Source organism: Pieris brassicae, chromosome Z, assembly GCF_905147105.1.
Source record: "Pieris brassicae chromosome Z, ilPieBrab1.1, whole genome shotgun sequence".
NCBI classification, from domain to species: Eukaryota; Metazoa; Arthropoda; class Insecta; order Lepidoptera; family Pieridae; genus Pieris; species Pieris brassicae.
The window spans coordinates 3007318-3019342 of NC_059680.1; the positions used below are offsets into that span (position 1 = coordinate 3007318).

Here is a 12025-nt window from a genome sequence, read left to right on the forward strand (position 1 = left end):
GTGTGAAGTCTAAGTTGTATCTTCCCACGTACCAAAAAAATCATTAAAGTAATACAATATATATACATTTAAAAAACTATTAAAAGAGCCATAAATTTCTTAAAAAATTATTTTGACTTAATGTTAATTAAAATAAATCAATGGCGCTGCAACCTTTTTAGGTCTGGGCCTCAGATTTCTGTATCTGTTTCATGATCATTTGTTAATCGAATAGGCAAGGAGGTGATCAGCCTTCCGTGCCTGACGCTCGCCGTCGCCTTTTTGGCACAAAGGCAAGCCGGTTTCCTCGCGATGTTTTCCTTAGAAAGAAAATATATTGGCCGGGGTTCGAACCTACGACCTCAGGGATGAGAGTCGCTCGCTGAAGCTAACACACACTGCTGATGTTAATAACATTTTTAAATAATTAAGACTAGTTTCAATTAGGTCACTTATTACAAAAATCTGTAAGGGCCGGGTTTTCAAACGATGTTTATATTAACGTACTATAGAATCCTTTATATTCCGTACGACAACTTTCATTAGCTTTATCTGTGAAACAGGTATTAGTTCTGGTCCCGCAATATGATGATAACTTAGCATTGATAAGCTAAATAAATGTGTGATTAGAAATAAATTACCTTGCACTGAAGATGGTAGCGAGTGCCATGAAGCATCCGTCAGCCACCCTAGGAGTTCCAGTGAAGCATTTGTCCACAGTCCAGTCTAATAACGGCCCGATGTCAGGGTTACATTCCAATAGCAGGACTATTGTTTCTCGCGCCAATTCATATATCTAATAAAATAGAGTACATCGAAATATTGTTTTTTCTAATCTCATCAAAATGATAATACCGTCGTATTATTTTGTCAACAAAACTTTAAAAATATAAACTAAATTATTTCGTAAACAGTAATGTTGTTAACAGAAATCAGTGCATAGATGTGCTAAGTTGTGAACACGTTTTCTCCTAGCGTTGTTGGGTAAAACAGACTGCAGCTTTCAGGTTCAAGAAATGCCTCAAAATTACTTTTTTTAGAATCTTTATATAAACTTACCTTATCATTAGTTGACGAAAGCATTTCGCTGAGCCATGGATATAATGAACCATCTTCAGCGAGTGCAGTCGGAGCGAAGCAAGGGCCGCAACACACTAGCGCACTCATTGCCTACATTTAAGAAACTTTTTAATAACCAACAGTTGTGTTAGCTTCTTGTTAAATTACATATACGAAATTTTTATATTTGATTATTTTTATATTAACAAATGGCATACTTCAAAACTGTGGAGTATGGATAATATCTACATATATACCTCCTGTATCCGCAAGTTCTAGCGGGCCCGTACCTGAATTTTACGTACACATATTACAAACAATTATAAGTGTGATTATTGAAAATAAGGATGCGTTTAAGACTGTTTATTCACATAAGACTTCCGTGCTTTCGATAATTGAATATATTTCTTCGGACTGGACACAAATACGTGGCGGTTAAGACTCAATCAATAACTCAGCTGTTAACTGAGTACTGACAACAGACGAAGTACAATCACAGTGGACGAAATCAAATATAGAAAATTACAGGCCAAGAAAATTCTCAACCTACAGATCAAGATTTAGTACAGTCGATCACATGTTCCGGACCTAGAAAATCCTAGAAAAATACAGTGAATTCAATAAGCCACTCTGTATACCGTTCGTACATTACAGATCACAGTTTTTTTTTTTAATAAAATTGGGGGCAAACGGGCAGGAGGCTCACCTGATGTTAAGTGATACCGCCGCCCATGGACACTCTCAATGCCAGAGGGCTCGCGAGTGCGTTGCCGGCCTTTTAAGAATTTGTACGCTCTTTTCTTGAAGGACCCTAAGTCGAATTGGTTCGGAAATACTTCAGTGGGCAGCTGATTCCACATAGCGGTGGTGCGCGGCAAAAATTGCCTTGAAAAACCTTGCTCAGTCGTGGAACGTCGGACGTCGAGGTGATACGGGTGGAATTTTGTATTACAGCAACCTGAACACTTAGGAAGACTACGTTGGTGATTTTTTTGTTATTCACGACCATACCATTTTAACCATGATATTATTCCATCTATTACAAAGCGTCAAATCTACTATGCCAAAACAAAAGCAAAAACTCGAATAGTTGTCGGAGCTGATAATACCAATAGAGATTATAAAGAAAATTGAGAAATGTATCTGAAATTATATCACAACCTTCTTTAATGGTCTATATATACGATTCCGGAACGAATACATCTGACTTGTTTCGGTCACTATCCCCTTTGGCTATCAAGTGTTGATACAGAGATGCTTGGACAGGAACAGGCATCTATTCGTCTGTTATGTCGATTATGAGAAGTTCTTCTTGATAATGTACGACACGGTAAATTGGAAATACTCCAGGGAATTGGCTTCGATTATAAGGATTGCCGTTTCATTAATAACCTATATTGGAAGCAAAGTGCTAAGATAAGACTAAGCAGCAATTCAACACATATGTGTGTCAAAGTAGCTTTTTATCACCTTTGCTATTCAACTTGTGTACCGATGCAATATTTTCTAAAGCCTAAATAATCGTGGCATAGCAATTAATGGCAAACCGCTGATTAACTTAACATACACTGAAGACACGATGCACTGCAGACTTAAGTCTATTCAGAAGCCGCCGTGAGTTTTGAATTTGGTATTACCACCGGATCTGTTCACGCAAAACCCCAACAATTAGACTTTGAGCCAAGCACTTATATTCTCAGAGCGCGTATAGCGGAATGTTACGTCTTCTCTGTGCTGCTCTTCGGCGTAGAGTCTTGGAGATCTGGGTTTATCCACATGTGCTTAAAACATACTGTCTATAGACCGCATATGATATACAACCGCGCAAAATGCTGATGTACAAAGTAGTGCTTACGACGGTTAAGAAAAGGCAACTTGAGTTGCCACACGTATTACGTAACACCAAAAAATACGAGCTTCTTCAACTTATCATACAAGGCAAAGTGGCAGGTAGAAGGAGAACTGGCCGTAGACGCACGTCTTAGTTGAAAAATCTTAAACAATAATTCGGTCAAAGCCCCAAGTCATTTGTTAAGAAGCGCGGCATCCAAAATGATGATCGCCAACTTTCAAAGGAGATGATAAGAAGACCAAAAATATGTAAATATTTTTAAATACATCTAAAATAAAAGTAAAGCTCGAATAAAGGCGAGATCGAATAAAAACTGAAAGAGGGGTACGATAGGGGGAACCATTATCGCTTAAACTTTTCATAATCGTCCTCAAAATGACTTTATTTAGGAATTTAGATTGGTTACAAAACTGCTTTAAAATTAAAATTAACAGTCCGTGTCTACTTTCGTTTGTGGATGACATAATGGCTTTTATGGCAGAAACTTAAAAATAATTAGAATCAATGATTAAGTCCCTAAAGTCCCGAATTCAAATGTTCTTTAGAAACTGCAAAGAAGACAAATGAAATGCCAACAGCTATAGTCAAACATTATTATTATTATTAGAGGAAACAACGAATAATTAAAACTACACCGATTAAGGAAACAGATATATTTTAATAAAAATAATAACGAGGAAGAAGTTGTAATAAGAATACCAAAAGCTTGGTTATTAAAAGTTAAAAAAGAACCACAGCCTAGATTTAAAAGACTTATGGATACAAGCTTTCTCACATTCGTAATCTGCAAGACCTGGACTTTAACGGAAAGAGTAAAATTGAATGCGATTAGTGCCCATAGAGCAACGGAGCACAGGATCCTAAGAATCAATAGAATGCAACAGTTAGGCTTAATAAGAAGATTCTGAGAAGAAATGTATGGAAGCAAAAAAGATCCAAATGGAAAGTGCAGGAGGAGGTTTAACAATAAAAATAAGTGTGTAATAACAAAACTAACACCTATTTGTTATGTAAATATTATAGTAGCTTTATTATTATCACTATGACTATAATCTAAATATTAAAAAATACATACTTTAAGGGCAGCTCGATTCAATCTCTCATCGACTTCAGGCGTGGCCGGTTGCGGCACCAACGTCCCAAGATGCTTCACGAGCGGTCCACACCAACCAGCGAACAGCGAAAAGAGTGACTTGCATAACTCGCGTTTCACCAACGTACTATACATCTCCACTGTATCAAACAATTCGAATATTAGGTACTGATATATCATATAAAGGGTCGCAATATCCTATTTAATCTTCAGAGAGATTAGATCTTCGAAGCTCTAGGCAACCTATACAGCCAGCCAACAAAGCCAAACCTAACAAAGGGCAGAAGCGTCACTTGATATTAAGTGATAAACTCCCGGCGGTTATAAACAATAACAACGTCAGAATGCATAGAAAAATAAACAAACTATTCTAGTTCTTAATATCAGGTTTTTGAAATCCTGCGTTAACACGAATTTCACGTAAGATACACGTAAAAACAAATGTAAAAACTATACGTTGTTTTGAAGTTAGTATGCTGGTGATGAAATGCACATTTACATATTATTTAAAAAAAAAAATTTAATGTAGTAATGTAATATTATTAAAATTTATTCCTAAATACTTATATGTCTCAGCAATAAATATAAAAAAATCTACTCGAAATAGCCACCTTTGGCTTTTATACAGACCGTTAATCTGTTTGGCCACGAGTCTATGAAATTACGCACTGTTTCCAAGGGAAATTTCGCCACTGCTTGCTCCAACGAGCAGGCCATGTTCTCTAAAACTAATCATAATTTTAAGTCTAAAGGGTTGCAGTCTTGGCAAGATGACCAGTCTTCAGCTCTTATAACGTCCGGAACTTTGGTTTTAAGCCAGGCTTGGGTAGTTCGTGCTTTGTGACCAGGTGCAGAATCCTGGTAGAAACTCCACGGTATATTTTAAAAAGACTGTATCTCGATACACTTTGGCTAAAGTTTTTACTCCTTTTTCACAAGAATGTAGTTTTGTGACTCCTTAATAAGACACGCCCCACCAAACCATCACTGGCGCAGGATGATAACCACGCTCTATGTTTCCGACCACTTGAGCAGCTTCTTTAGAACTGAGAGCATACGCTTTATCATTTTGCTTATTGTAGTGTGTGTCTTCAATCGTGAAAATTTTTTCATCATTACACGACAGAAGGCATTTTGATCGATCCATTAATTATTGTAAAGACTGATTTAGGGCATGTCCTATATATCGACGATAAACACAAAACTTCAGGTTTTGTTTAAGTGGGAATCTTCATTTCTCTCGATTAGATGTTTTTCTTGCTAATGTGGCTTCGACGAATTCTGGTTTTTCTAACAGCACGCGGCCGCCCTGATGTTTTCTGGTCTTCGATAAGTATATCGTAATATACGAACATACAGGTGATTTGTCAAGCTTTTAAAGTGTCTAGAGTGTGCAAGGCGATTACTGCAATCCTATTATCTTTAACAGCCCACGCCATATTGTAATGTAATAATGAGCACGAAAAAAATATGTGAAATAGCGCAAAATCGAAAGAAATTCTTAAAATAATATACTTGTTCAAAATTCAAAATAATTAAAACTATGTAACAGTATTTATGGCCAGACTAGTTACAGAACAGCTGTACTGGATAACTTACGTGGAAAGCTCTTGATAAGTTCAGTGACGAATTCAGCGAAGGTGAGCCTCTGTTCTCTCGCAGCTGGAGCATCTTTTTCGGCCTCCACTTCGAGGCTCTGACGCACTCCTTCTAAATATTCGGTTAGGGCGGGGTGTAGACCTCCGCCTTCTAGCGCGAAAGGGCTACAAAATTTAAGAATAGATTCTACTCTGTACGTCACACGTACTCGTCGGGGTATATGTCCCCCGTTAGTCCCTATTATACTATTTAAATAAACTGCTCGACTTTATGTTATATTTTCTCTTAAACTAATATAATGACACAATACAAACAGTGCGTATATGCTTGGGATGGTATAACATAAATATAACTATGAAGAATTCAATAACATTTACCTGATCGCAAAAGTTTTCCTCTGGGCAATGATAAGCAACATCTTGTTGAGATGAAGTCTCAAAGCGTCCCGTCTTCTGCGCCGACGCATATTTTCTTGTTTACGGTCGACTGCCTCTCGTAGCAATGGAACCAGTTCCTCAAAGAGATCCCTAAAACAATGAAAAAGCTAAATTCTCTATTTGTTAAAGGGATATAAGTAAATTTGAAATTAGTTACCCTATATAAGTATAGCTCTAGATAGAAAATTCATAATAACGGGAATAAATTTGTTATGAGAATGTGAATTTCTACTCACTTAAGTGCATCAGGATTGATGTGTCCACAGGCATCGACGGCCGCGTCTCTGACTTCAGCCACCTCGCAGCGTGCGAGCGGCACGGCCAATTTGTGAAGTGAGCTCGGAACCGCCGCGGCACCACGTGTCTCAGCACCACTGCGCTCGCTCAGCGAATCCGGAGACGAACTGTCATTCGTCACAACATCATTGCAAAAAACCTTTTACATATGAACCTTATATTGGTAATTACAATACACATTTTACAAATGAATCGTTCTAATTGCGTAACTTGTATCGACATCGTTACTATTAGTATTATTAAATTTGTCAAGCACATGTTTATTGATGAGGAAAACAGTTCCGCTTTTGAGGAACAAAAGATAAGCTGCGTTATGTCACCAATATTGGACGCTTATAGTAACGGTATCTTTTTAGTTCAGTTAGCAGAAACAATCGAAACACCAAACAAAACATAAAACAACCAACTAACTATAGAACATCGGCGCAAATGTATGACTTCATGAACGTGGTGTGAAACAATTGCCACTACCATGACTTTACCAAAAAGCAACATAACAATTGTTAAACAAACAAAGCCAGTTAACAACATTTACATATTTTCCTATTCCTGATAATTAGGTGGATTATTAATTTCATGGATGTCCCAATATAGAATCGATCAAATGATCATACCTATGATAGATTCGTATCATAGCAATATGAAAATACCGATTTAATAAGACGAAACCTGATGACACCTAACGCTGGCCATACACGAACGGCAGTTTCCATACTAAATTTATATTCGCAATACAAGGACCGCTCGAGCAGTTCCTGAGCGGACGGAGCAGTCGCTCTGCGGTCGAGTTACGCCGTGCTGTCGACTGCTTAGAGCTGCCGGACCCACCATACATGGTCTTCTCTCCCTCCCGCTGAGTACCAATCATCTTCCTCTTGGCTTAAAATACCAACTAATTCATCAAATGAAACCACAGACATTCTAAAGTAGTGGAAAAACTTTTTAGTGTCTTCTCTCAGCTGGGAATACAAAGTATGAAATATTCCATGCTGTTCTCTTGATTGTAGTATTGGATGCATCCACATACTACGCTGTCTTCTACGCCTACGCTTGCGTACGAAGAACCAGTGTTCCTTCATCGAAATCCATCTTGTAAATTAACTCGCATCAGTATTATTTTGCGGACGAAAGCAACTGCTCCAAGCAGTCGTAGACTGCATTATACGGTAATGTTGCAGTCGTGTACGACTTCCACGAAACTTCAACTGCAGCATACGGTTCGTCTATGGCCAGCGTTAGAGACTTACCCAATTAAACATTACACACTCACTAGAGTGTGAGTGAATGACTTAGGAGAAATTTTGGATGGCAGTGTTTATTATTATTCCGTAACGGTTTCATTAAGGCGTAAATTATACAAGAAGCCAAGACATATAAAGTCCATTTAGATAAGAGATTCTAGAATTTATGTGAAACCGACAACGAGATGTTACGGTATTAGAGACTGTTATGTTTGTGTCCAACCTTTTGGGTCCCGAACATTCTTCAGTGTGTGACTGTTCTATATTTCCGTACTGTCTAATTTTGTAATAAATTTCTGCAGTCTCTAAAGGCGCCTCTACACGGGCTACACTTAAATGTGGCTACTTCATTGCCAACTATATTCCGAAATTACAAAAAATTAACAGAAAACAGAAAAATGTATATCTCGACAATATTTCTACACCAGTTAGGCTCATTATTTTGTCTTTACAAGGTCTACATACATGGCTTGGCTAGTACTTATAACCAAATTGAACAGAAACAAACACAAACTAAGATAGCACTACGAATCGTGGGAAACTTCACGTAGCATGAAAAAGGGACACACTTAGGCCGTAAAGCGAGACAGCAATAATATGGCTGAGAAATAATACAGTATTTTCGATTGCAAAGCGATCGTTCCGGCAATACGGCTGGGACACTAAACATTCATCGGACATACAAAAAATATTTGACTATGTATCCCGGCCATACTAGCCGTAAATACTCGCTGTCGTGGCAGCCACACTCTTGCAGCTAAACATTTACGTGAAAAAATGGCCCGTCTAGCAGCCTTCGAAGTGGTGTATCATATAATCACTTTCTTTATTCATTAAATAACGCATCAGCAACGATTTTAAAATACGTACACAAAATTAGTGATAAGTATTATAAGTAAAAAAAAATTAACAATAAATTGGAATGTTTTTTTGTTTCGTACAAATGTACGCTAAAATTAAGATCTACATGTATAGAAATGTGTGCGTGCTCTAAACATTCACAAACAGGCTCAGATGAATCAGACAAAACCATGTTTTAAAATCGAAAGATCTCGTTACGGCAATAATTCAACAAATTATACTTAATGTAACTTTTTAACGAATAAATCTTTCGATTCAAAAATCAGAAGATAGAGTTCACATAATTCCGTTGCCAAAGATATAACACGTAATGATTAGAGGTTTTCTGAATGTATAGAAGTCAGATGAAGACCAAGTTGATGACTTAGCTGTGCACCGTCTATGGATGAATGGATTACAATGACTTCACATTTGAATGACACGCGATTCCATCTTTTTTTTTTATAAAACAGGGGGCAAACGGGCAGGAGGCTCACCTGATGTTAAGTGATACCGCCGCCCATGGACACCCTCAATGCCAGAGGGCTCGCGAGTACGTTGCCGGCCTTTTAAGAATTTGTACGCTCTTTTCTTGAAGGACCCTAAGTCGAATTGGTTCGGAGATACTTCAGTGGGCAGCTGGTTCCACATAGTGGCGGGGCACGACAAAAACTGCCTTAGAAAACGCTCAGTTGTGGAACGACGGACGTCGAGGTGATACGGATGGTATTTTGTATTACTTCGTTAGAAGACAGTTATAGTACCGCGACATTTAATAGTCAAAACTGTATATTGTATGTAGAGCGTAATAATTTAAAAAGATGGAATCGCAAGAATGAATAATGCCGTGCACGATATCGTGTGGCCACCTCGTTCGCTTGTGGTGCCTGTGCGCGCGCGCATAGCTCAACGGCAGCGTGAAGAAACCGACTGGCGCGTTGAGGCTCTCGTTCGATGAGGTCAGGTGAGTGCCGAGCCATGGGTCACCCTCCGTGCTACAAGGGTTACACACATCACGACCAGTCTCTTATATTACGTCTTCATCTTGGCCATCACGATGTCCACTTTATTGTTTATCCATATCAAGTCTTTTGTATATTTAATTTAAACGCGATGCAAACGATACAATTCGAAGATTGTGTTGCTTTAAAAATAAAGGTACGTAATGAGGTCGTTTAATCGAATACATTTAAGATTGTGTCGTCTTGCAAACAGTGTTATTATCGAGTGTATAAGAAAACATGCTAGGTGTTATTGTTGATATTAGATTTCCAAAAAATTATTAAAATATATATTTAGTAAAATTAGATCTAAGGATTTACTACTAAACATTCCCGATATACCTAGTAAATAAATTATTTAATGGCAAAAACTATTCTGCTACTCAAATATACTTTGCTAGAAAAAAAATAATTTGTCTATTACGCAACGCTATGCCAACGTCTCAAAAACTATTCAAGGATTTATCGACATTTCTTTTAGAGAGTGATTAGAAAATAAAATTATTCATTACTAAGAAAGTATTGGGGCGGAGTGTATAAATAAACTTGCATCACAAAATTTCCGATACATCACACTTGGGACACGTACCTGAGGCTTAGATCTGGACTTGCGCAGCGGACTACCGGACTGGGCACTGCAGGTACGACGAGGTAGGCCATAGTGAGGTAATACTTCCATACTTGCATATAGCCGTCTCTTTCTTTTTCAGGCTTCCGCGGCAAGGCCGGCGAACGGGACAAGAGAGACGCCCGGTTGTCGTTGACAGGTCTGTGACAATTTTTTTTAGATTCATAAAAGTCACACCTACTGAAATAATATAGTGAGAAAACACTTACGCCGGCTCGATGATCGTATAGAGCGCGTGAATCCTGGCATGAAGAATGGGCCAAGCTTGAAGGACGGTCGTAGGGCATTTGGCTGGAACACGGTTCTTTTCGAGCAGTCCGTACAGTACTACCTGCGCACAATACAAATGTGTCCAATAAATTGAATTGCTCGTACTGTACTATGATCGAGCGCAAACATCTCGTTTGTACTCGCAGTTAAACTACTGGAAAGCGACTTGTTAATTAAGAGTATGGGGTGATATATATATATTATTCTGTGAAAGTAACTGGTTAAAATATATATTATATATTAGCTAATAATGATTAATAAATTACCTCCCAAGGATCAGCTCCATTGGTAGAGCTGCCGCTCCAACTGTTCTTTGATGATGTCTCATCGTGCTGAAGACCTGTCAAATACACTCACTCAAAAACTCTTGAATAACTTAAACAACTTCAACATCCAACCAAACTTCGTAGACCTCCGGTGTTATGGATACCGGCAAACATCTTGAACAAATGTCTTTGCCTGCGCAGAAGCGGTTTTTAGGTACCACTGGGAAGGGGCTGCGGGAGAGTGACGAGTCGATCGCGTGATTGGTAAATCAGTTGACGTTCGTGTCCGGCGCTGCACAAACTGTACGGTGTACACTTCCCCCACTCCCTTGATTAATGCTCAAGAAGTTTGCCGGTATCTATGTCGCAGTAAAGTAGTTAAATCAAAGAGTTAATTGAATCTCTAAACAGTTAATTAAAGATCGATATTCAATCAAGTCGCTGGCATTTTGATTTAAATAAAGCAGCGTCGAAAACGTTTAACTATCTGTCTGACCAAAAGCCATCGTGTTGATTAACAATGTAATACAAGACTCCGCCATGATTATTTCATTTGTTATTGTTATTTCGGTGTGATCGCCACGAACTGAGAGCTTGAAAATTCCGTGTTTTGCTTTATAGGCTTGTTGCCTAGGAACGTTTAGGAAACTCGTTAAACGTTTCGTTCAGTCACTTGTCTGACGGAACTTTAGCGACTTGATTGAATATCGATTTTTAATTAACTGTCTAGAGATTCAATTAACTCTCTGATTTAACTACTTTACTGCGACATCTATATTTCTTGTCAACGGTCGCCTAGACTGCCGTAAGAGAAACGTAACATCGGCAACGTGAAGTATAAAAAAAACAAAATTGTTGACTTTACAAAATGAAGTTTAAAATGCTTTAGACAACGACATAGTACCTAACACAGGTATTTTTTACTTAAAAGGGTTCCCAACTCTAACACATTATAGTGAATTGTTGCCAAATGAATAAACACGTTTTTCTTTTTAATTTAACAGAAATCGTGATAAAGATGCGATGCTATTATGCTAAGAACCATTTGCGGGGGACATTGAACTTTTAAACACGTTCGTTAAATAATCATTATTTTGCATCAAGGGAGAATTTCAACATAATATTACATTAAACTTAATGTTAACGTGCGACATCAGCGACTCGAGCGTTCGACCCTCATCTTTGATGTCGAAGGTTCGATCCTCGGTTGAGCACCAATAAACTGTCTATGTACGCCTATAACACTCGCTGGCTTAAGGAAACCTGTCTTAAACCCAAACAGTCGACGGTGTGTGTCAGCCACAGAAGAGATTAGATTGACAATCAGGAAACAGATACAAGAAAACTTGAGTCCCAGAACTAAAAGGTGTACTATATCATCATTTGTACGTACTCGGTGATAAGATAATTAAAATAACAAGATACATTAAGAGACACACTTTTTGAACGGATTGAAGCTATGT

The 12025-nt window shown here is 38.1% G+C and overlaps 1 protein-coding gene across 6 annotated transcripts in view; it reads right to left on the reverse strand.

Moving 5' to 3' along the window:
* Nucleotides 1–12025, reverse strand: part of LOC123718897 (protein furry) — a 73970-nt gene that overhangs the window by 51180 nt on the left and 10765 nt on the right. For 4 of the 6 annotated variants that reach the window (XM_045675865.1, XM_045675863.1, XM_045675861.1 and 1 more), the window contains 10 exons: nt 10563–10636; nt 10236–10357; nt 9988–10167; nt 9267–9392; nt 6256–6423; nt 5960–6109; nt 5583–5746; nt 3966–4123; nt 1039–1149; nt 621–775 (listed from right to left, as the gene is read on the reverse strand). In XM_045675865.1, coding sequence (XP_045531821.1) covers nt 621–775; nt 1039–1149; nt 3966–4123; nt 5583–5746; nt 5960–6109; nt 6256–6423; nt 9267–9392; nt 9988–10167; nt 10236–10357; nt 10563–10636 — 1408 coding nt within the window. The remainder of the gene's footprint in view (nt 1–620; nt 776–1038; nt 1150–3965; nt 4124–5582; nt 5747–5959; nt 6110–6255; nt 6424–9266; nt 9393–9987; nt 10168–10235; nt 10358–10562; nt 10637–12025) is intronic. The other 2 variants (XM_045675867.1, XM_045675866.1) reach the window with 1 other exon arrangement.